The sequence below is a fragment of the Diadema setosum genome, chromosome 1 (assembly GCF_964275005.1).
Source record: "Diadema setosum chromosome 1, eeDiaSeto1, whole genome shotgun sequence".
Taxonomy (NCBI): Eukaryota; Metazoa; Echinodermata; class Echinoidea; order Diadematoida; family Diadematidae; genus Diadema; species Diadema setosum.
Genome location: NC_092685.1, coordinates 48,064,850 through 48,091,170, shown reverse-complemented (window position 1 = coordinate 48,091,170; position 26,321 = coordinate 48,064,850). Strand labels below are relative to the sequence as shown.

General features: G+C 36.1%; 1 protein-coding gene across 1 annotated transcript in view; it reads right to left on the bottom strand.

Moving 5' to 3' along the window:
• The window catches only part of LOC140242735 (1-phosphatidylinositol 4,5-bisphosphate phosphodiesterase beta-3-like), a 173,427-nt gene that overhangs the window by 20,512 nt on the left and 126,594 nt on the right, over positions 1 to 26,321 (bottom strand). Inside the window, exons 16-32 of the mRNA XM_072322530.1 lie at positions 25,449 to 25,505; positions 25,156 to 25,212; positions 23,806 to 23,874; positions 20,514 to 20,579; positions 19,328 to 19,390; positions 18,743 to 18,802; positions 13,864 to 14,033; positions 12,559 to 12,655; positions 10,131 to 10,215; positions 8,821 to 8,893; positions 7,229 to 7,280; positions 6,478 to 6,632; positions 5,562 to 5,726; positions 4,601 to 4,703; positions 3,048 to 3,316; positions 2,278 to 2,488; positions 315 to 356 (exon numbers count right to left, since the gene is read on the bottom strand). Coding sequence (XP_072178631.1) covers positions 315 to 356; positions 2,278 to 2,488; positions 3,048 to 3,316; positions 4,601 to 4,703; positions 5,562 to 5,726; positions 6,478 to 6,632; positions 7,229 to 7,280; positions 8,821 to 8,893; positions 10,131 to 10,215; positions 12,559 to 12,655; positions 13,864 to 14,033; positions 18,743 to 18,802; positions 19,328 to 19,390; positions 20,514 to 20,579; positions 23,806 to 23,874; positions 25,156 to 25,212; positions 25,449 to 25,505 — 1,794 coding nt within the window. The remainder of the gene's footprint in view (positions 1 to 314; positions 357 to 2,277; positions 2,489 to 3,047; positions 3,317 to 4,600; positions 4,704 to 5,561; positions 5,727 to 6,477; positions 6,633 to 7,228; positions 7,281 to 8,820; positions 8,894 to 10,130; positions 10,216 to 12,558; positions 12,656 to 13,863; positions 14,034 to 18,742; positions 18,803 to 19,327; positions 19,391 to 20,513; positions 20,580 to 23,805; positions 23,875 to 25,155; positions 25,213 to 25,448; positions 25,506 to 26,321) is intronic.

Here is a 26,321-nt window from a genome sequence, read left to right as displayed (position 1 = left end):
AGGCCATTGAAGTATAGTTATGGCATCCATGAACGATTGCATACAAACCGCCACCACATCAAATTCACACCCAATGACAAAGTCCTGTATGAATATGATTTAATTGTGATGTCACACCCCCTGAATTGGCATTCCTGTTTAATTCCTGTTTGTTCCCCTGATCTGAATATCACTCAAAAGATGGAAAGTTGTACAAACCTGAGGTGGAAAATGGAATTTAGGAAGATTTTGATGTTAGATGCATTTTTTTTTTAAAGTAATGTGAGCTGAACACCGAGATCCTCTGTCTACAAAATGCATTGAAACACACTTACCCATTGGTTCTAAGTGGTTCAGTAGAATCTGTAGTTGTGTTTCTGGTTCATATTTAAATGGTTGATGGAATTGATGTCAGTGAAAACAGAAAAACAAAATACAAGAATCTGCTGCACGACACAGCTTGGCTATGAAAAACCAAATATTAACACCAGTTCAGTTCCTGTCTCTAGACTCAACATCCACCAACAGAATTCAGTGATAACCTGTGCATTTCAGACAGCACAAATAGATTTGGGTTTGTTTTTTTTTTCTCTGTTTTTCCTTTCATAAAAATGGTAATACCACTGACAGATTTTTTGCTTTACCCCACTAATCTAATGAATAAAGTCGCCTTTTCCAGTTCATCTCTAGATCAATGTGCATAAAGGATTAAAAAAAAAAGGAATATAAGAAATTTTAACATGCTGTGAATACACTTCATCTCGTAAATATTACCTCTACATTTCACGTCAAGGTTCACACATAAGTTTGGTTTGTTGTACTTTATTAACTCTCACAGATAAAGCATAGACAAATTTCATTAATGGCTATTAAAAATATAACATATAGATACATCCATAGGAAAAGGATAGATTTTCATCATGGACAAGGAGAATAATTTCCCATTATTGATTTTGGCACACCAATCAGTTATCAACATTATTCAGTTACACATCAAAACAACTTTCAAAACATGTGGTTTCTGTTGTAAAAGTAGTTAGTGCCAAACACACTTTCATGGACAGACATAAGCAATTATTACAATGCACAAATTTGAATTTATGAGAGCACAACTAATTCTAGCATGCCATAGCAGGAAGGCTTAGAAGGAGATCAGAAGAAACAGAGATTCATTGAGAAGAGAAACATAGCTGGCAGGAAGAGCAAAAGCATCTACTCAGTATCTGATGATCTTATACAACACCCATCTTTTTGCGCCCTTTTTGCGCCAAGATGATGTGGCATACTATACCATGTCTTATTTACTGATGATCATGTTTGGCAATCAGCATACCCCAAAGCAAGCCTCAACTACAATCCAAGTATTATGAGTAAAGCCAAACTCATCCCACACAAAGGATGAAAATGTCAGATTTTGTTATTTCTTTCTTCTCACCTCAACCTGCATAAATCACAAATCCTCACCTCCTATCTGTGAAAATTCTATATTTTACAAAGTAGGACATTTTTGCATTGTTGAAACAGGAGCTACAATACGTAATTTGTTACAAAAAATGCTGTGGTGTTGGAAGAAAATTTGGGATCTATCTAAATTCATCTGGCTGCATGTCCTATCAATGGCTAAAAAGAGTATGAGTCCTTTCACATAAATTTGTATGTGTGTGTGTGAGTGTGTGCATATTGTCATCTGTATTGCATACAATGCTGGGTTTAACTAATGAATTATTCATAAGACATAAAGTGTCCAATGCACAATGTGAATTCATACCCATCAATACTAGTCCATGAACCATATCACATGGTAGATACCCCCAGTAAACCATGTTCATGAGAATGTAAAATGCATAGAGCTATGTTATCCTTTATAAATTTGTCACATGTGTGGCAGTGTTTAAATCCACAGGGTATCACATCCATGACAGTGTTTCTATCCACAGTACGACACAGTGTGTGACAGGTTTCTGTTCACAGTGTATTCTGTGACTAGTAGTGTGTCCACTGTGTATTAGATTTGATTTGATTTGATTTGATATATTTCTGTATGATGCATTCCACTAATTCTATCCATAATGCATCACATACATATTACTGCATTCCTATTCAAAATTAACCATATCTGTGTGCTACATTTTGATCAGTACACTGCAGCACACATATGAGTGGCATATCATTGACTGTGTTCTTCTCCACAGTGTGACATACCACAGGAAAGCAAGCTAGCTTTATTGTCAGCCATTTTTTAACCCCTGTTGAGTTTTTCCTTCTGCTTTGTGCCTCATCCTCCCTTCAATCTCTTACCGGACTGTCTGGACGGTCTAGATGCTTTCTTGACCGCCGGTGGGAGGGCCTCGATGCTGTCCCTCTTCTCCCTCTCCAGCGTCCTCATCTCCTCCACAGCCTTGTTGCTAGGCGCTTTGTCCTCCACGGCAACGGGGTTGGATGATGCTGCAGCCTGTCCTCCCTCGGGTGTGGCAGAGGAGGTCTCCCCTTCGCCCTCCTTGGTGGTCTCCTGTCGTCAGGTGTGCAGCCAGAGAGGATTAATTGACTCAACGTCACACATCATTATCTTGGGGATTTTTTTTCAACTATGGATTCATTACAGTTAAAGCAACTCTAGCAACAAGATAGCTGATATATAATGTGAATACCAGCTACAACATACCATTAATTCATGACATATTCATCAGCATTTTACTAAAACTTGTAATGTCAAAAACAAAAGTACAATAAAGATACTACTAATAATAAAAATGATGATCATGACGACGTTAAAAAACAGAAAACTTTTAATAAATGTAAAGGATAACCACCATCATAATTATGAAAATGGCAATTGAAATTGTGACTCCAAAGAAAATCATGACAATTAACACAAACCGGCTCATAAAGAATATGTCTCCCCACACAGACACTTGGATATTGATCATAAGTCTTACATAAACATGGGCATTTGCAAATTTATACTGCTGATACACACACAAACAAAAATACACACACAAACACACAAAACGATGCACACAAAGACATACACAGCCACCACACACACACGCATATGGAATCCATCTCACCCCGTTGGTGCTGGGACCCGCATCGTCGCCCGTCTGCGGCTGGGCACTCTCCTCCTGGCTCTTGGTCTCCTCCATGAGGACTGCGAGCTGCTCCGCCCTCTTCTTGATCTCCTCTTCGATCTGGTTCTGGTGCTGGATGGGGTTGACCAGGGCGTCGGCAAAGTTGGCCAGCCCCTTGGGCACGTAGTCGCACACCTTGATGTGCACGAAGAGCGAAGGCATCAGCAGCGGCTGGTAGAGTTCGTTGCGCAGCGGGATGTGCCGGTAACCTGGGAAGGGGTGGGGGGAGAAATTGTGTGAACAAAGAAGATCTGACTGCAAAGAATCCATAACAGGATGAACTTGTCATAAACTGAGACATAATCTCCAATAACTCTTCATATTCATATATGAGTATAAGTGTGCTTCCAAAAACATCAGGAAAAGGGGAAAAAAGAGAAAAATCTAACACTTGGATACAAATTGAGAAAAGGCTATTAATATGTTCAAATAAAGGTGAGAGAAGAAAATGGCTTAGAAGCCTACTATCTAGTATATGTATTTTGACAATCATTGAAGCATGATATATGATATGTATGTATATAACCAGAAATGTCCAACTGCAATAACCTACACCTTGTTGGCACTTCTTAGCAATTACAGGCTTTCAAGCAGGATAAAATAAAAAAGTAGGAATAAAGTAGGAACAGAATTAAATTACATTTTTAGGCAAGTGTTAAAGGTCCTGTTTACCTTTGGGAGCAGTGATTTAAAAATGTTCAAGATATCACTGTTGATGCATATGTGTAGGTTATTTGTATCACAAAACATCTTACCATATAAATTTTTTGCAATAAACCTATAGGAGATGTCACTATTTTTCTCATTAAACCATAACTGTAGACGGTTTAGTCTCGAAACATTATCATTATAACTATTGTTCATATTTTGTATATTTAGCAATACTTAACATCGATTATGCTGATTCAAATTTTTACATTGGTCATTTCTATCGCTAACTCACATTTTAGAACTATTTTAAAGCACTAACTCTGGGTTTTTGTTTCATCTGCAAATGGTAAATTATGCCTTTAATGTTGTCTCCATTGAGCTAAACAACTAAATCACAATGCTAAAATTGATGTATCAAACAGCTGGAATAGAGGACATTTTCATGCAAATAACACCTTGGTGCTCAACCAAGTAAGATGAATTCGGAATGTTGTAAAAAATTCACCAAAATCAAAATATGAAATAGTATTATATATAACATTTTTTTAAATTGATTGCTTTTTCTTTCACGCCAGTTTCACATTATGTGAAATGCGTGAAAATTGTCACTTTTTAAGAGTACTAGGAACAAAATATGAAAATTATTCTACTTCCACTATCACTGTCATAAAGGGGTATTCTCTTATTACTTCATGAGAGTTTGACAATAACAAAAGGGAGCTATCTGTATTTTAACCAACTCTCTTTAGAAACCAGGTGAATCCTGTATGGCATTATATGGAGATAGCAGACTCTGGCAGGTAATGAGTTAACACAATAGAAGACTGGGAGGCCAGTCTCACCTGGTCTGAGAGTGTCCACTGGCAGGATCTTGTGGCCAATCTGCTTGTTGTTGTTGTCATCGTACGCCGTGATTCTCAGCATGGCCAGCTTGGGCATAATCACCTGCACGGTGATATAGGAAATATAGACTTTTAATAGAAAATCTTATCATTGTTAGAATATGTACTGTGCCATAAATAATACCTGCACAACTCGAAGTAATTTGTGGATAGATGGGTTCAGAAATGTATATTAAGATTTTATGCATGCCTTGTTCACAAAAGTTGCCCTGAACATCCACAAGGCCTGTTGGAGGCTTGCCCTACCTAGCAACAACTAAGTGAATTCCTGCTTATGGAACTTAATGGGAGGGAGCAGGTAAATGAAATGCTTCATTACTAGGCTGCAGGAAAAGAAACATCCATAAATTGTTACACATTACAGAAACAGTCTATTGCCTATTAAATCAAAAGTACAGAGTTGTTATATATTTTTGTCTGCCTATTACATTGAAACACACATCCTTGACAAATCTGCTTAATACAACATGGTGAATCCTGCTAGAAAAATCTGGGACAAATATTCAAAAGATTAAACATCATAAGTTCACATCTGCTAAGTAAAACACAACTACCCCCAAGAAAGACAAGGACCAAAAAATCTCAGAAGATGAAGAATTACACAACCCACAACCGTTATGGTGACCGCGCTTTCTCCATTTGTGCCCCCCTTCTTTAGAACAACCTCCCTAGTCGCATTCAGTTCTCCAACTCCATTGACATTTTCAAAAAGAAACTTAAAACCCACTTATTTCTAGAACAGAACTGATGATTATGTATCGTTGATTATTTGTATTCGTAGTTGATTTATATGTTTGTTTGTTTTTGATAATTGTAAAGCACTTCGAAACATGCTTGTATTAAGTGCTATATAAATATTTCATATCATTATTATTATTATTACAAGTATTGTATGCCTCACCTTGGGAAAGACAAACTTGTCATCGTCGTACTGTGGATTAATGCCGTTACTGGTCACTGTCTTGGTCTTGTATTTCTTCCTGACTGTGTCCGCTGGCAAACCAAACATGTCCACCTCCACGTATGTCCCAACTCTCTTGTCACTCAGAAACTGGCCTGACAGAACCTGAGGAGGTTTCGAAACATCCAAGGCAAATGAGGGAACAACCAATGACAGTGGATTTCCTTGTAAGATACCAACATCATTTTAAAGTTTGAGCTTCTACTGTGATGGGTTTACCTTCAGCATACGACATTTCATATTTAGCATTTGTAAGTATGTGAGCAATATATTGTCTGCAGGAAACCAAAGCCCAAACATAAATGTGGATTGAGAGAAAGCAGCAATACTAGTAAAATAAATGAGTGAAAGTTTGAGGAAAATCATACAATCAATTAAAAAATCATCTCTGGGTTTCGAGACTACTACACTAACTTTTATGACTTCATTATGGGCAACAATATAAAGAAAATATTTCTAACATAATGTAAGAGCACTTGACTTACCCCTTTCAGAAAGCAGGGGGAATAATATTACCCTTAACATATGTCAGTAACAAGTTGTTGGAATATGTATTTTTCACCAAAAAAGAAATAAAATTTTGTGGAATTTTCCTTACTTGTCCTGGGGGGAGCAGGATCAATTTGTGGATTACAGGAAATGCAGAATAAAAATTGTCATTGACGATTTGCTAATGATAATAATAATAATAACACAATAACAGGGACCGTTACCTCAGGACTTGCTCTCTGCATGTTATACATGAGATGACAGAGTACTTGCCACATTTAGATTTTACAGTCATTCAAGAGTCAGCCATATGTCGGCTGGCATTTGAATATCCATGTGACTTCCCTGTGACCTCACTGTGACCTACCTTGACCTCTACCGTGGCAGCCACGATGCCATCCATAGTGGACTCTGCGAAAGGGTCGAAGTAGCGCTCCTTCCTCCTCATGAAGTCTGGCTTTAGGATGTATCCCGTCCTTCCATTCTTATTGAACAACCCAAGATTTAGCTGCATGGGGATGTCTGAAACACGATAAGAGAAACAGTATCAAAGTTCAATTACAAAACTCTCTGATTTTACACACTGTGATGAGAAAATGAGATGATTCTCAATCCACAAAGAAAAGAATTGAAAACTTCAAGCTCGGAGTTGGTACAATCCAGTAGGTTACTGGATGTTTCTTTCTCAACTGTTTAAAATCTGGAAATATTACATATCAGCTTCTGACAGAAGTTCCCAAAGTATATCATCTCTTAAGTTTTATGCTTGAAAATGTATTCATATAACAAAACACAATTCCAAGAATCATAAGAAGATGTGCTATTGATTGACTTTAATCCTTTTTATCATAAAAGATACTATGCGCAAGCGAAATGCATGGCTTAAGCTTCAATCTAAAGCAAAAATGCATTTACACATTGTTTTGAGGCCAAAAAATTAAAATTACTCTTTTGATACATGTACATGTATGCTTCACAGAAACTCATTCTCTCTATTTCTTTACATGTCAGCATCTAAATTTGGCTGATTTCCCCACCTATCATCGGGAGTATATGGCTTCATTCATATCAACTTTATCTTGTCGGTTTTCACATAGTAACTTCTAATTTCCACTTACCAAGCTGTTGGTAGTTGAGGGCTACAAGCTGGCATCCAACATTCCAGAAGATCTGACAAAGACAAAATTAAAGTGTTCAAATAGAGTTTGTGATCATGAATTAATTGTCTATCTACGGCTCTTTCATCAATTCTTTTTTTTTTTGGGGGGGGGGGGAGGGCAGAACTGTATATATATCAAGAGAATCATTTTTTGTATGAAGATCACATTTTAATGCAAAGGCTTCTTAAAATTGTTACTTTTAAGTACAAGAAAAAGAAGAAAGAAAAAAAAGGGTTTCATAGCGACACATGCTTACCAAGTGGGAAAATTTCACCTCTTAGTATGAAATCACTTGTCATATAATTGTTTTCCTTCATATTATTCTCGCTATGGGCAACTCCCCCCCCCCCCAAAAAAAACAAAACAAAACAAAACAAAACAAAACAAAACAAAACAAAACAGAACAAGGTAAAGTAGAAATTACGCGGTGCGTAATATATGTCCCCGCCGGAAAAAAAAAAAAAAAATCAAGGTCAAAGGTCAAAGAAGTCAAAGGTCAAAATTCTGTGTATAACTTTTGAAGCCCTCACCTAGTGCCATCACATAAAGCAAACGGAATCAAAATCGGGTTAGAAATGTCGAAGGAGTAGCATTTTGTAACAAAATGTATAATATATGTCAATAAAATCAAGGTCAAAGGTCAAAGAAGTCAAAGGTCAAAATTCTGTGTAAAAGTTTTGAAGCCCTCAACTAGTGCCATCACATGAAGCAAACGGAATCAAAATCGGGTTAGAAATGGCGAAGGAGTAGCATTTTGTAGCAAAATGTACAATATAGGTCAAAGGTCAAGGTCAAAGGTCACAACTGAAATTCTGTGTAGAAGTTTCAAAGCTCCCATGCAGTGCTATCATATAAAGCAAACAGAATCAAAATTGGCTCATAAATGACAGAGAAGTAGCAAATTGAAGATTTGATCACACACGGACGCACAGACAGACAGACGGACACACGGACACACACACGTACGGAGCCCGTTTCATAGTCCCCTGCTCGAACTCGTTCGGCGGGGACAAAAATGACCATGTAAGTATACATTGCGAGTAGTGTAGTTTATCTTGGCAGCTTTAGGCGAAATTTGACAGAATATTTCTGTTCACTTATTCAAGAAAATTACGATCAGGCATGACTGCCTTCACTTTCTGTAAGTGCAAATAGATGTTCTAGTGCCAATAGATGACCTTGCACTCCCTCATGAAACAAGGTTTTCTCAGGAATGTAGGGCATTACAAAACTATTTCTCCTACTTAACCTAATAGGCAGTTGAGAAAGGGTATAATACTTTTAACTGGCAAGTGCACATATGTATTTATTTTACTTGCCCAACAGTAAGATCTAGTTACTCTAGACAAGTGGGCAAGTAGGGTTGTAGCACCCTGAAATAGTTGTGTGCATTTCCCATCTGCCCAAATGGGAATTTGAGAAAGGACCTCCAACTTTCAACAGGTAAGTGCCCATTCATTTTACTTGTCTGACAGTCAGTTTTTAGTTGCCCTCAGCTAGTGGTAAGCAAGTGGGTTTGTCCACACCCTGAAACTGTTGAGTTGACCTACCTGTGGCATGAAGTTACTTGAATCCACTCTCGTTCCCTTGGGGTAGATTCTTGACAACTGACGTTTGTTATAGCTGGTGGATTTTAAGTTAAGGGTTATCACAGGCATAATCGTATTCCTCAAGAGTATTCTATGAATGTGGCACAGTATTTTTGCACAAACACAATTCTCTGAAACTAAACCACATAATCAATGGGGATCAATGTTATTCAAAAATCACCCTTCCTTTGTGACTACAATCTCAAACATCTTCACACAGATACTGGCCAGAAGCCTTGTTTTGAACATCTCTCACTCCTTACAAAACATTGATTTCATGATGAAACTAATAACGTAAATTCTTGACTCATACTGTCTAACTTTGCATATCTACCAGGAAATGATAGTATCAAGCATAAAATGTGGGTTGTGATCATGAGAAGAGGTGCTATCAAAATGATTCATATTTAGATGATCTTATTCACTCAAGTTGTATCATAGTACTTCCTCATTCAATATCTCATCACATGAATACAATTAAAGGACAAGTTCACCTTCATAAACATAGGGATTGAGAGAATGGAGCAATATTAGTAGAACACATCAGTGAAAGTTTGAGGAAAATTGGACAATCGATGCAAACGTTATGAATTTTTAAAGTTTTTGTATTGGAACCGCTGGATGAGGAGACTACTAAGGCTTGTGATGTCATATGAGTACAACAGCTGTATAAATAAAATGTAAAGAAAATTCAACATATTTTCACTTTTTTTCGCATAATGAAAGAACACTTGACTTACCTCTTTCTAAAGGCAATGGGAATAATATTACCCATACCATATGTCAGTAACGAGTCAAGGGAATGTGCACTTTTTGTGAAATTCTCTTTATATTTTCCTTATATTGTTGTACGCATGTGACATCATACACTGCAGTAGTCTTCTCTTCCAGCGGTGACTGCACAAAAAATTCAAAAATTCATAACTTTTGAACGGATTGTCCGATTTTCCTCAAACTTTCAATGATGTGTTCTACTAATATTGCTACATTCTCACAATCCTTATGTTAATGAAGGTGAACTTGTCCTTTAAACTCCACAAGAAACGAATGTTTAAAAAAATACTCAGATATTTCTTAATCAATGTTTCTGTCATTTTCCCTGCATTTCTGTGAAACAGTTTCTGACAAGTTCTCCTCCACCAATCAGCTGACGCAGCAAGCAGTCAAATGTGTCATTTAAAGAACACAAAGAAAGGCTCAAGTGAGTGCCACTAGCATCACTGGTCAGAAACTGGAGAAAGGAATATCTGGATGGGTCTGATAAAGGATACTTGACAAACTCCACTGGGTTTTCCTTGACTCGATTCATGGCGGATGTTTCCACGAAGGATGAGATCTCATAACTGTGGTTCTTCTCTGTCGGGTAAAATGACACAAGAGAGACCAGGAAATGAGATAAATGATATTATTAATAATTATAAATTATTAATAGAAAGTGATATTAGAATCTTAGAATTTTTTTTAGGGGGTAAAAATCATCATGAAGACGGGGCGAAATTTCCCTTACTACCCTGGATCCATAAGGATTTGGCATTTTGTTTGTGTGAGTGAAACACTTGAGCTGAAGTGGCTGGAATGTCCCATCTGCAGAGCACAAATGAATCAGTAGGCATGGAGTATAAAGAAAGGAGAGAAAGATGTAAACATTAATGTTGTTATGTTGCTACATAATGTAGGATATTGGGGGGCCTGGTCATTGGCCAACACTTGGATATGGCAAACAGGCCAAAGCCTACAGTTATTCTGAGCAGAACACAGTTTATCTCTGAGAAAAGAAGTTGTGCTGAATATGCTTGTGTAAACAAGAGAGAAGCCAAAGATTTCCCATTGGTGAGCAACTCAGGCTGGCAGGCAAGATACCTCTGGCAGCTATCCACTGTACCAGCAGCCCAGTGCCAACATCGAGTCAGCATCAATCATTAATCATTTCTCCTGCAGCCCACAGTGAGCACCCTGGGGCAAATGTAGTCATGTTTACAGGTTGAGTTTCATATACCAGCTTTGTTTGTACTTAACACTGAGGGATGAATAATCGAGTGTTAGAAAACTGTTGTGAAATGTAATAACTGCTGTTTCAGTGAACGCAATTTTGGTTGTGAGTTATTTATGGAGTGAAGCGTTATTGATATATCATTAGTGAATATGGTTAATAATATGGGTAATTAGAAAATTATGTTCTGTCATGAGAATGTTAATGAATATGTTCAGAAGCACACTTACGGAAGCAATAAATGTTCTTTTATTGTGTCTCATAATAAAAATGATTCTTTCAAGTTACTAGTAATTATGCTGTCGCTGAGTTCTTGAGACACTAATTAAAAGCTAACGAACACCTGAATATATCATCTTAAGCATATGAATCTGAATTGTTTTTTCTTCTAAAAAGTTTGAGAAAAAGGCATATACTTACCTAGTATAAGTACATGGCTGTTTTACAGAAATTGTGTGAAGGCTCTTTACAAGCATAATGCTGTATTCAGAAGCCTGCTTGTTTTATTATTGATGACCCAGCAAAGATATCAAATTCATTTTCAATTGTCAAAAGACAAACTAAACACTGCATTTAGCATGTTTTCCAAAGATAGTAAAGCATAGAGCCTGGATAAAGTCCATGTTTTTTAAATTTCATATAAATACTTTTCTTGCCAAGAGTGAGTGCAATGAAATACACAACAGACATACAAAACAGGTGTTAATTTTTCAACCCAATGCCTAGATGGCCCGTTGTTAATGAATCGATCAAAGTGTCATATCGTCGCTGGGGTGACAAGACCTCGTATCTCAAAAATGTCAAAAATTTTTTTTTAGCTAAATGGTCAAATAATGGGTCAAGTGATGTTTTGGCCAAATCCTAACTGTCTTACTCTCAAAATGAAGCCACCATGACATGTCAAAGAGAAGGCTTTCCCATTCACTATAGTGCTTTGGCCGCCATGTTTTTTCGCTCTCCTGAACATTTGACAATTTTGAGATACGAGGTTTTGTCACCCCAGCGACGATATATCTCATCATCATGGCTAATGCCAGTTACTGGTAAGATATTAATCAAACATATTAAAGCATTGATGAAAACTGAACACATCCAGGCACATGTTCTTTGTCCAACCATTGTTGGAAGGAAGTTACTGTAAAACATGATATTTTAGCGGCACAAAATTTTTCGCGAATTGGAGCCGACAGCATGAAATTTTCATGAAGTGCCTCTGGCATTCAATGCATATAGTGTAGACAACAGCCTTCAGATGCATTTTAATTTCACGAATCTCGGCTCTCACAAAATTCGCGAAATTAAAATGCATGCAAACATTCCTTGTTTTACAGTAGTAGTATTCCCGTGAAGACCATTACCCTAGCTTCCTGCATCAACACAGTATGCTCATGTGGGGGTACTGTGGTACAGAGGATAAGATTCTTGACTTTCAATTGCAGGTCCCCAATTCAAATCCTCTTAAATGCCTACATCCTTGGATAACATGTTTTTACCCACCATTTCCCTCTCGTCCCAGGTGTATAAATGGATAGGGAATAGCTGACAATGCTGGGGTAATATTAATTGCAGGGCCCCCTGGAACAAGAGTGGTAAAACTGAAGAGGCTACCCCCAGTAAACACGACCATATTGTTAATATTATAAGATAGATAACCCCTATTAATCTGTAACACCTTTCACCCTCAACAGCGGAGGAGGATGCACACTTACTGTTGGAGGTTTCAAAAGACGAGAAGTGGACCGGCTGAATGTAATTGACCAGGGCTGACATCTCTGCTCCTGCCTCAGCTTCTTGACCGGCTGTACCCTGTGGGTCAGATGGTCAGTGCATGGGTCAGTCTCCATCACGTAACATAACATACACACCTATCTTTTCTTATCAATGAACTACTCAGGAAAATTGCTGCCTATACAACAGATGTCACACTGTAGAATCCCATATATATGTGGCACTGGGAATTAGAACACATGTTAAAATACTACAAAATCTCCAAGTTTCAAATTTACAAGAAATAAGTCTTATTAATACTATTACAGCTATGAGCATCATTAGTTTGGATATTGAATCTGTGTTTGGATTTGCATATATGTGACCCTGCACCTCAAAACAAACAAAAAGTTGCCAGACATGAATTTTTAGTTAAGACCATATTCTGAAAGAGCAGACTTTAAGCTTTAAAATGATGTATAACTCAAATCAAATGGACTCTACTAACCTATCTAAATATTGGAAAGAAAGCACAAACTCAGGAAAAGTGTGAACTGAGAAAAGAGGCTCTGAAGTAGTGTCTATTCAAGCGCTTAATCTTTACCAAACTGTGCTGGCTGTGCGATGAATGGGACAAAAAAACAGGAAGTAAACCACCAGAGTAACAACAATGAAGGGATTATCAGATTTAGGTAAAATTAAGCATGCCTCATTAACACATTCCGTCTATAATCAATGCCAACTTTCAAAGCAGTAGCACTATCCTTTCAAAAGTTATTAGAGTTGAAAGTGAAGAGTGTGGACAAGGTTTTTCAGAAATGAAAAAGGGATTCTAAAGACACACCTAATCACACTATTCTACCAAAAATGTTAGAGATAAACTGCTAAAAAAACACACTTTCCTGCCCGTTTTATGGTACCAAAATTTAGCATAATGTAAAAGAAGACCCGCTCTTTCAGAAAATATGAAAAAGTCAAGTTTGGCTAGGTTGACCCATTTCACTTATTTTCAGTCCTCACGCAAAATCAGTGTGTGCGACTTTATGTCGCTTTGAGGTGCATGGTCACATGTATGGTTTCAATGTACCAAATGAAGAAGTCATGAATTTCAGCTCAATTTCCTCTACCCCCTACCCCTGCACCGTTTCATCATGAATACATGCAAATATACAAACATAAAGAAACATTTCAAAAAATTATATTAAAAAAACTTTAATGAAACAGTGCCCAGATCTACCACAAGAAACATCCTTCAGAAAGCAAGACACGTAAATTCCATCAAGACATGAACTCCAAACGACACTCACCCTGTCTTTCTTTTCCTGCATCTTCTTCAGTGCCTCCTCTTTGCTCAGCGCCTCCTCATCATCGCTGTCATCGCTCTCCTCGTCCACATCGTCCAGGCCGTCGGCCAGCTTGCCACCAGTGCCTCCCTCGCCATTCTCAACATTGGTCTCCCCTTCACCCAGGCTTTTCTCTGCCACATAATAAAATGACAGGACTTAACCTTCTGTACTATGGGGGGGGGGGGGTGAGGGGTTACAGCATATTTTTCGCTACATCAGAATTGAAGCAGAATTGCTCAGTGGTGCTTCATGTAGGGTAAGGATGACTTACATCAAAACTTGTATAGCTTGACTGTGTAACACTATTGCTCATGACTGAGTAATTAGTGTTCTTATTCCCTCATCAACTTGCATTGATATCATTGTTCTTTGAAATAAATGTACTCATGATAAATATTATCAATGTGACAGTACCATTATTTAGAATCTATCACTACCATCATCACCATTATTACACTTATTTTCATTATTACTATAATCATTTTCATAATCATATCATCTCAGTAATTTTCAACATCAATACATTATTTGGAGCAGACAGGAAAAAAAAAGCCAACTCATGCAGTAGCAGCAACAGGATTTCATCCTCACTGTCATTATAATCATAATCGTTTTCATTTACTGCATTTATGCATACCTATCTGAATGATGATTGATTCATGACCACAATGCAGGAAAATATACACATCACGATGTCTCTTCATTTAGAATATTTAACAATATACTTGGTATACGTAGGAGCAAATTGACTTACAATATACATTTTGCACTTGTTGGATTGAATGGTCGCACGATGAATTTAATCATATTCAATTTACAGCATGATAAAAAAAATGACCACTAATAATATAGCATTTTGATCTAATATCCTTTGCATCATTATACTGATTAGCGATACAAGGTGAGACTCTATAAAAGTGTGTTGATTAGGTATTTTGATAATGGATGGAATTTTTATTACACTCTACTGACAAGACAACAATGTGGCTATATACCATCAGCACACAGTCAACTCTTTATGTGCCATGTTCGCATGTCCCACTCAGTCGACGGCGTGCCAACTTCGCATATTCCGCTCAAACGCACTAATCTGCTTAAACCGATCGATAAATAGCCTAATCCCGCGGTACAATGAAAGCTTTTCTCCAGCTTCTGTTCCTTTACATGCAGTTTGCATCCTATGTGGTGATTGACTATCAAGCAGTGTTCCCAACTAAATTTGAGTGTAAATTCTAAGTTTCTCTCACGGTTTCATGTGCAGAAGTCATGCCTTTACAGTAATGTAGCAACTGGGCATTAAAAAAATAAATAGAAATAGATTTGTCATACAATTTATATCGAAGCAGAGCTTGGCATTCCTCTCCAACTTTGCTCACTATTATGACCAGCTTAACAGAAATTTGTAGAAGTTATATAGATTGGAAAAACAGAATTCTTTCTCAAAGCATGACTACCTTCATGTCTCAGAATAACGTGGCACATAGGGGTTTTCCACCATGGCAAATAAAGAGTTAAGTGTAGACATATGAATAGGTGTAGACCACAGAGAACATTATGATTGCTGGTTTCAGTCTACAGGTTTATCTCCCAAGTGAAGTAACTTATATTTGAAAATTTAAATCACACCATTGTCAATTCGATATCTTTGAATTTCTTTGCATTTGTGACCTCGAGAAAAAAACAACTAATCCACATACTTTTTGCAGGATTAGAGCATTCACTTTAACACGAAGAAAAATGAAAAGAAAATAACTTTTTTCGTTTATAGAATTGGAAACTAACACAATCACTTAGGTATCTATTATGTGACATCTAGTTTGCTCTTGAATTCCATTCAGTGAATATGCCCACATTGATTGTAAAAACAAAAACAAAAAAGCATCTGATTTCATGCAAATTTGCCCATTGTGTAACATTGGAGAAGATACCCCGAGATAGCCCAACAAAGAATGAAGCAGTAAATTAGTGGAGAAGTTAAAACTAACTCCATTGGGCTTCTATATAATTTTCCCACACAAAAGATGGCATTCTTCTGTTCAATCTTTTATGAAACTGTCGTTGGCCATTTCCTTATGGCGTCAAACACAATGATGCCTCTGACCTGTATCAAATACCTAGATAAGATTATTATATCATGACTGTGGATATTTTTACTGAAGACAGATGGAAGAATGGTTAAATGACAAAGCTTGATATAAAATCGACCTACATTCAAAAATAAAACGTCATTCTATCTGCGGAGCCATGGGCATTTATTGCAATTAGCCCGCACAGACATCTTCAACGCTCAAAATTTACAAATACTTACCTGTAACAAAGTCATACATTATCTAGAACTTGGAAAATCAAAATGCCTTTATACACAATGCAAATAGAATAACTGATGCCATAAAACAAATTAATATACATGTATCACAGCAGAAGCAAATATGCCAATAGCAAAATTAGTGCCCCCAAAAGAAAAGTGAATTTATTAACAACAACAAAAAAGTCAGTTACCTAATTCATGAATTGTGAAAGAGACGTGAAAAAGTGTGAAATAAATGTGAATATCAAATATGTGTTCAGACAAGACAAAAAAAAAATCAATGAATTTGTGTATATACACACACACACACACACACACACACAAATTAACACACTCACTGAAATCCTGTGCATACATATAGCATTTTGCCAAATCACAGACTAACAGACATACAATCATATCTTTTAATTTCTTTGAAATTCTGTATGATTCATGATATCACTGAGAATATTTTGCTGGGGATTTGGTGATTTATGAGTATCAGTAAGCACTTTATTTCATACTTTCACACTTTGTGTAGATGTACTGCAAATAGCACTGCTGAAGCATGTCAAATGCATAAAAGCATTTCTTCAAAGTGGCTGGTAAGCATTCATTGTGATGGTAATCATTGACAGCTTGAAAGGGGTAACTCCATTTTGGGGAAACATTTGATAAAACTATCCGTAGGTGATCCCTTGTAGAGTTAGTTGCATTTACCCTTCAGGCAACACAATATCAAAACACAAAATAACTCAGAAAAATTCGGTGAGAATGCAGAAGACTGCCAAAATATGTCATTTTTGGCTGAAAGTGCATAAGATAATGAAAAGTTGACAATGATGGGAGTATGCTTACACATTTGTGTATGTCATCAACCTGAAAAATGATCCGCACAAAAAAAAAAAAAAAACACTGCAGCACATTAGTACCTTTCTGCTTCTAATCATACCCAATTTGAACATTCCACACTGTACTCTTCAAAATTAAGATCATCTGTCAAGTTCTGAATTTGAGTAGTCAGTCTATTATTTGAACTACAATGGCCTATTTGTAATTATGAATTTCAAGATTATACACAAGATGGAATTATAATCATATACATGTAAGTTTACACACGCTAAGTATGAGTCACTTATGCCACACTGAGAAAAAAAATAATCAATTTCTGTTTTATTATTTCAAATTGTACTGAGATTTTATGAAATATATAACTCATCGTGAACTCATCCAACCTACATAAATACAATGAAATGTATTTTGTTTTGTTTTTGAGATATTAAAAAAGGGGGTTGTGGAGTTAAGGATCTATTAAGGTGCACCTGGTCTTCCTTTACTGTGTTTGGAAGAAAGAACTGAGAAGGCATAGTCAGATTAATATAAGATATGGTGCACTTATTGACAACATTTTATACACGGTGAGGTCAAGGTTTCAATGCTACTGCTACTTCTACAAGGCTTTCATGTGCACTTTCAATGATCTCATGAGTGGAAAATGAAGGAAACAACCTTGGGGCAGACAATTGGGTCTATACAAACTGTTAAGAACACTATTTTTACCTCACTCTATGCAAACATTAGATTTGGTAGATATGAAAACAGTTATATCTTAAAACCAAAATCAGGAGAGTTGTTCCAAAAATGTATAATCTTAACCTAACGGAAAGTCAGCCTTTTCAACTTCTAGTGGTTTTCATGATTCAAGGTCACATTGTCATGTTCTGGACAGTACAAGACTTCATTAAGGGTTGCATGATGACTGCAGCTAACAAACAAGTGAGTATACGGGACTAAAGCCAGCTGGAAAGAAATTTATGTGATAAGCATGTACAATGTAATGGTATGCTCCAACAGGCCCATACCGAGGTTGAAAAACAAAAAAAAAAAACATGACAGCCATGCTTAGATTTTGAAATTCAATTTTCTGCTACTCCTTCTCTATCAGAAAGATATAATTACCCCGGTAACATGTTCTCAATCTTATTAACATGAATGAAGTATGTTCAAAAGAATACGTTTTTTAGGGTAATTTTGATGCATCATCAAATCGTATGGAAGAATTCAAAGGAACCATACTAGTCGGTAGATTGATCAAACTAAAAAATGATTACAAATATATTATGTTCACAATTGTAATTAGATTCAAGAATAAGAACAACTTGAAAGCAATACTTGAATAACTGTGATTAAACCAGAGATAATTTATCTACACAAAAAAAGCTTAATAAATTGTCATTTGCGAGTGAAAAAAAACAAACAAAAAGACACTACCCTAAAACAACAACAGGAGCAAAGCTATTCAGACCCAAACATCTGTTGGCAGAAGTTAAAAAAAGAGTACTTTATAAAAGAAGATGTGGCAGTGTTTCATAGTGACTTAGCATAGGCATTGAAGATTTTCTTTTCGTTTTTGTGGTGGGTGAAGATGCAAGAAAAAAAAAATATGGTAAATTCTGTTCTCTTTGTGTTTGGAGTGAAACTACTATTTCATTCTTGATGATAAGCAGTGTAGTTCTTTTTTCGATGAGAACAGCAAGAAGATTTGAATATTACCTTGACTTGCCTGTCGGTTTAATTTTCTTCTTCTTCTGAGAGAAGAAGGCCTCTCTCCATCTTCATGAAAGGAGTTTAGGGCAGCCAATTAGCAAATCATTTCAATCATTACATTTGAATCCATCCAAAGACATTTTAACAGATCTTACATTCAAATTCAATGTCAAATTAATGTGTATTTAAATCAAATGTGACAAATATTTACAATATCAAAACAGCTGACCCAAATGCTTTAGAGGGATTTATATATTATAGTACTGGTATCTTCTGTAAGCACTGAAAACCATGAATAGAATCTGCCTTCCAAAAACTAGCATGGGGTATTAAACAACCCAAGAACAAAAAAAGAAAAAGAAAAAGAAAGACTAGGATTAATCTTTTCACTAAAAGGAATGTAGTGTCTTTCAATATTTGCCCTTTATATCTCATGTTACATCTAACAAGGTTGACAAAGTCAGTTGTTTTATGTTTTAAGTTACTGCAAAGGTACTGCTAGTCTAAATTCAGAGGTACAGTCCCTCTTAACTATTTAAACTTTTTTATTAGAGTTTTTCTGAGATTGATTTCCCATGTCACTGTTGTTACCTTGTGCTTCTTGGCGAACAAATTTCCTTTTACGTAGGCTATGCTGTGAGTCTTGTCTCTTGACTGTACAGAATGGATGGGAAAACACTAACATGTCAGGGGAAAAATACTGACAAAATATCTTGGTTATCTACATCCACACACACACACACACACACACACACACATACACTCATATGTACATACATACATACATACAAACAAAACTTGTAAGTGACACTTAAACCACTGATTATACTGCACAGGATGTGTATTGTTAACCACATGGACCCAGAAAAAAAAAAAGGATCTTAAACCTGAAAGTTGACTATGTTGGGCCGTGGATGGTGAGATTGGATGATAGTTTCACATTTTATGCAGTGACATTACTGGTACTATTTCATACACACTTAGCACAATGCATATGGTGCTGGAATTCTTCAACTTTGTGATACAACACTTCCATATCTACTGTGGATCGTTGGGTGCCATCATGCCCCCCACGTTATACATTAAGTGTGCAAGCAAACAGTTTTCTACAGTAGTCAAGTGCAGGTAAGAGACTTATAAGTCATATCTGACTGAGTGTTATAGATCACTGTCTGTACCAAAAACATATTTAAAATCTAATTCACTCTTGGAATTTTTACACCAACTGCAATGAGCAATTTGATAAAATGATGTCAAGTTCTTTTCAGTTCTTCATCAATATATCTTCTGCCTTATATGACTATGTCTCCATATGATTAATGTTCTAAATGAAAATACTACAATCCCTATATCCTTGGTTTGATATCAGTCATGTCTCTAATTAATCTTGAATCATATCTTACCCAACTTCCAATGCTTCAACAAATCAATGCCATCAAAAAAAATATATATGTTATTAATAAAACAAGTGCTTGAAGACTCTAGAATTGAACAGTTAAAAAATGCATTAACTAGGCCTGCATAACCACTACACACCAAGAGAATGGGTAATATAATGCCTAAAAAGGATGTGTAACAATAAATACATACAGGAACAGACTAAAAGAATTGCGCATACACACACAAAATAAAATTTTCTCTGTCGAGAAGTGTAAGAAGAAGTAAAAAACAAAACTTATGGCCCACCAATGTGACGTAAACTGATTAGACAATTTGGTGAAGCAAGAACTGTCGCATGCCAAGTGAGGTGAATGATTTGTTATGTGTGACCTTTTACCTTCCGACTTCGACGGTTTTCGCTCCAATTTACTAAGTGGAGCATCATCTTCCTTGGGTGCTGATACTGATCATTTAAAGGTGGTACATAGAAAAAAAAAATATTGAGATAGTCACATCGAGGGTAAAATGTACAGAATTTAGTGTAGTCTTCAGTGTAGCCTCGGAAGCTCACGTGAGATTTCAAACATCACGTCCTAACCAACCAGGCCCCAGAAACCACATCTCAGTGGTTCAGTGCGGAGTATTTTCATAATAATTTGTAGGATTCATCATCAGTGTTTCATATCTGAAGTTAAAGTAAAAAGTCTCTGCCATTTGAGGCCAAAGCTGTTTTTTATCATTGTTTATTTTGCTCGCAGACTTTTCAAACCCTATCTATTGCAAACATTACAGGTGATTTTTAGATTAGTAACACATTTTAGAAGATTTGAAGGGATGGTATAATTTTGGTTAAGATGGGGCTTCAGGTTTCTAACTTTTTTGTGAGACAATGAGAAACCTCTTATGAAATATGAAAGAGAATACAACATACTTTATATCACATATAATAATTCATAACTGCTTTCTAATTATCATCAAAAAGTTGAAATCTGAATCTCCAATCTCAACCACAACTATATCATCCCTTTAAGTTCTAGTTTCTCTCTAAAAGTTGCATTTTTGTGCAGACTGAATAACTTTTACCTGTTCAATCTAATCTTTCTTCAATAGAAATAGTGAAATTTAGAGTTGCCAATTTGATGATCTCAAGAAGATCATTCCTGCAGCAAACTTCTGCTAGGGCATGATGTGATGACAGTAAGTGGCAGTGTGCTCTGTCTTCCATTTCCTAGGACATGCTCCTTCCCTGCCCTGTAAGTTATGGTCTGACTCAGATTATGAGTTGCCTCCATGTCCTCAAAGAGGCAACTTTCGATGGACTTCGGGTCCGATCTCACATGAGTTGCCCGCTCAAGTCGCTTTGCTTGATTATACAGTTTCACGTAGCTAGAACCCTGGATCGGGTGATGTGTTATGAAATGACCTAACCACATAGGCTATAGCCACAGATGTCATTTGTGTTGCATCACAAAAAGTTGGGCTATAGTCCCTTTACGAAGAAAAAAATTGTTACCTAAAGTTCAAATGATGTTAAAGGAAAACTAGAAACTGCGCTCATTCTTCCTCATCATGTGATTGCTAATTGACCTCCCCCCCCCAAAAAAAAAAAAAAAAATATATATATATATATATATATATATATATATATTAAAAAAAACTCTACATTTTGAAAAATTACAGTGTGTACTTCAGTCTCTTTCAGTTTTGTCAGTGTGGTGTCTAAATATCTCTTCCTGGCATAATATCATAAATTTGCTTCCTAAACTAGCAGAATGGTATCATGAATCTATGTGCGTAACTCAACCAAAATGGAAACTAAGATAAAAGATGCCAAAAGTATTAGTTTATACATTTTTTGTAAGTACTAACAAACCATTCAATCTACACATCCTCTCTTAAAAAAAAGAAAAAAAAAAAGATTAGATGTGAATGAATATGGTGACTGTGCATTCTTAAACAAAAAAACTGCCTAACTAAGCAAATGGAAACTAAGACAACAGAATCAAAAAGTATTAGTGTACAAAAATTTGTTTTCTTTTTCTTAGATAAGTATTCACATATAATGATTCAACATCATTTCTACAGAAGATGAGCTGTGATGAATATGATGAAATGATAGGTATCCTGTTATAAAAAAAAAAAGAACTATAGCTGCATAACTGAACATAATTAAAGTATGATAAAAGAATCTAGTGTCAGTTGATGAATAATTACGCACTTACAAATATAGCTCTTCATAGAAAAGATAAATCTCACTTAAAGAAAAAAAAAGTATATCAGGTAAAGATGAATAATTATACAATGATAAAAATATGTAGCAAGAGTACTACATGAAGTAATGACATAAGAAGCAAAAGACATATGTTGATGAAACACAACACAAAAGTAAAATTGTCTTCAGAAATCAGCAAAATAAAGAGTTTGAATATCATATGCTATGGTTGTTTTTCATATTGATTAAACATTCAATAGACATTTCAAACAGCACATTACTACAAAAAAAGGGCTAAAAATCATAACATTTTCTGCCCTAGCAAAAAAAAAAAAAAAAAAAAAAAATCAGTAGATTTCTTGCCATATGTTAAAAATGCCATTTACAATTTTTTGTTTCAATATTAATAGCCACATTTTATATAATTTGAGAAATATGTTGATCATCTGGAGAAAGAGCATTCTTTTGCTCTTGCAGAAATTCCTCTGATCAATTTACAATATATTAGACAGAGAAAGATAGAGATAAGTCATGAAATGATGCAAATCAATTTTCATACAAGTGAACTGAAAATAATCAGTTAAGTTTGATTCATCAAGAATATGGAGAAACACTGTGATGCATATTATCTCATAAAGCCTCGGAAGCCACATTTATGCAGTTTGGTGTGCTGTACATTTCATTAACAATTAACATAAATTTTCTAGTGGTTGATTGCTGTTGTTTTTATTTGCGTCTTCAGATATATAAAAAAAATATACACAAGTTGCATATACATTGCATATACGTAATTTCTTATTGTCATCTTATTTCTGATTTTGTGCAGATTTCATGATTCAAACTGTGCCTAATATCTTTCTCTAATATAAAACACACAGTGAAAGTCAGATGTCCCCATTCAATGTCACCAAGATGACAATTTTTTTAAAGTGAAATTCCCAAAAGGCTTGATGAGTCAAATTAACTGAAGATAATGTTCTGACAAAAAAAAAAATACATGAAAATCTGCTGCTATGAACGGTAGCTGCATTTAGATATACCATCCACCTCCCATGGAATATGCTAAAAAGTAAAAATGAGCATGTCAGCTGACAATGTTAGTGTGCCCATGCACCAATATATGTATAAACAAGGGTCCCATTTCATAAAAGATGTTAGGAGAGCAACTCTTGCTGGAATGGTAACTACCCACAGCAACAGCCAATCAGGAAGCTGGATTTTTGTCATTACCATGACAACTGCCCTTTCCAGCAAGAGTTGTTTTCATATCAACTTTTTATGAAATGGGGCAAAGAAATCGATCAATATGTCCACTACCAGGGAAAGAATAGTAATAGTAATAATGTAATAGTAATAGTGAGGTTTAACAGACTGACTCAAACATTTGGAGTAAATGATATCCCAGAAAAAAAAAAGAGGTAATAAATGAGGTTGTGATGGATGAACGAATGGATGGATGGGTATCGTTTTCGTTTACCTTCCTTTTTGGGAGGTTGCTTGCTGGATGCTGAGGAGGTGGAGGAGGGCTCCTTGCCACTCCCCTTACCTGTCGGTGGTTATGGAATCACGGAGCAGTCACAAACCTCTATCAAACAAACCTACAGCCATTCCCTATCTTGGCTCAACGTCTCTACCAAAATAACTCTTATCTACCCATCACCTTTATCTACCCAATATTTCTATCTAGCTCATGAATATATCTACGCGATAATCTCCCCTCCCCCCTCCCCCACCATGAAGGAAGACGATATATGCACTACCCTCTTCCCCTCCCCACTACGAAAAAACATACAAACAAGCAAATATATATATATATATATATGTCTTCCCATTGTCTTGGTAACTCTGACAAATCTATCACCTAACAATAATGTGTGAGTAAATCATTCCTCTTCTTTCAACATAATAACTTCATATCATCCAAATCAACTACATATGTAGGACAGCAGCATATAATTATAAGCATAACCAATGCCCACCTCCCCCCCCCCCCCCCCCCCCCCCCGAAATCTTGTCGACTGATACTCCCCAAGACATCATCATTTCACATACTTAATTTCAGGTAGATGAAAGCACACATCTTTCCCTTGGCATCTGTTCATATGCCCACTTGTGTGCATAATTTCTTTATCACATAAAGCTTTTCAAAATATTCCCGATGTGAATTCCCCAATCTCTTCTATAAGGTTTGCATATGCAAGCAGTGGAAGAGCTTCTAGAATTTGTCAATCATATTTTAAATCACGCTTCTTAAACTGCTTCTCATTTGTAAACATGTTTATTCTACAACCCCTTCATAAAAAATATTCAATTATACTGAATACAATACATACTGAATACAGGTGCAAAGTCTTGCACTTGTATTCAGGCTTGTGAAACAGTCTGGCTCCGTCACACTTAGTTACCAGTAAACAAACATTAAAAGGAGCAGTCTTTTTGACAAAACTTTAAAAAGAACAGTCTCAAATATAAGCACTGTAACCTACGAATCATGCAGCAGAAGGAAGAAACAAGTGATGAGTTTACTGCACCAGCCTATCAAGGTGACAGCTTCAAACACTCCATGGAGCAACTTGGGTCTCTCATCACATGACCGGCAATGTGCTAGCCTTCTTTACCAGCCCGATAATTATATCACTTTCAGTTCATATTCTCCATATCACTTAAACTAACAAGAAACCAAGTCTTAAAGTGCACATACACTGCAAAGTATTAGGTGAAAAACACAACTCATCAATAACAATCGTGCATAAACTCGTCACAGGAGAAAATTTACTGCACTCATTAGAGGGCAACGTGGTCTTGAGCTAGAAAGATTCTTAATTACCTTCTTGTTTCAGAACCTTATTCCTTCCATCTGGAGATCCCTCTTTGGCAGTTGGGGCTGCAAACAAAGAAGAAGAAGATGATACAAATAAAAAGTTTATACTTTGCTGGAAAATCTGCACAGGCATCTCTACAAATATCAGTATGTGTAGGCAAAGTATCTTAGGCTGAAAATGACTCCCAAACTTAAACTTTTACCAAATTAGACCAAACATGTGATGATCTCTATTTCAAAACCTGAGTTACAGGATTCTTTATGATGAAAAGGTGAACGGAGGAAACTTTTGTGTGTACCTTCTCCGTTTGCTTCCGGTGTCTCGGCTGTTTCCTCGATCGTCTTGACTCCCTTTCCTGATGGTCACAAGGATCGATGGAAAACATGACAAGAGGAAAAAAAATATGTGTTAGTTTATGATAATTTGATAATAGTATCTTCTTTCTCAAGTTCTTAATGTGACAACATAGCAATAGCTATGGCTATATAATTGTTCAGGTAAGAAATGCATTGTCATCTAGATCAAAGTGTAATTATCAAACCTGGGAAAGGGCTAACCAATAACGTAGTCAACAATGTCTATTAAGTAGAAGATAGACATAATATCAACAGATCAAGTAATGGTGGCAAAATAGCCTGAGAGCTCTAAAATCATAGCGATTCAAGAAAGACAAAGTAGCCTTCTTTTTTCAAGTGAAGCTGGTGAAATTCTACAAATGAGATTTGTTTGAAAGAGCATTGAAGAGGAGAATTCATGAATGCCATGTTGTAGAGATGTCATGCTTGCCATGGTGAGAAATGCAATTACATCTCGTGCAAAATTTGGGCTCAACAAAAAATCCATTCATGCACACTGATTCATAAAGGATATACAAGGCAAACAAAACAAATGGCACAATTTGCATCAGAGTGGTGATTCAAGTGAAATAATGATGTGCCATTATCAGATACACAAGATTTGATGGAAAGTTGTGACTACACAAAAGGAAATAAACAAGCATGAACAACATGAATTCATAAAAACAATAAATGTCAAATGACAAAAATAAATGAATGGTTATATATAAAATGGAAGGAATGAATTCTGAATGCAGAAGACCGGTATAATTTCAGCAACGCATGATCAGAATAACTGTCAACATAATGATGGTAAGAAAAATGAGATACAAAAT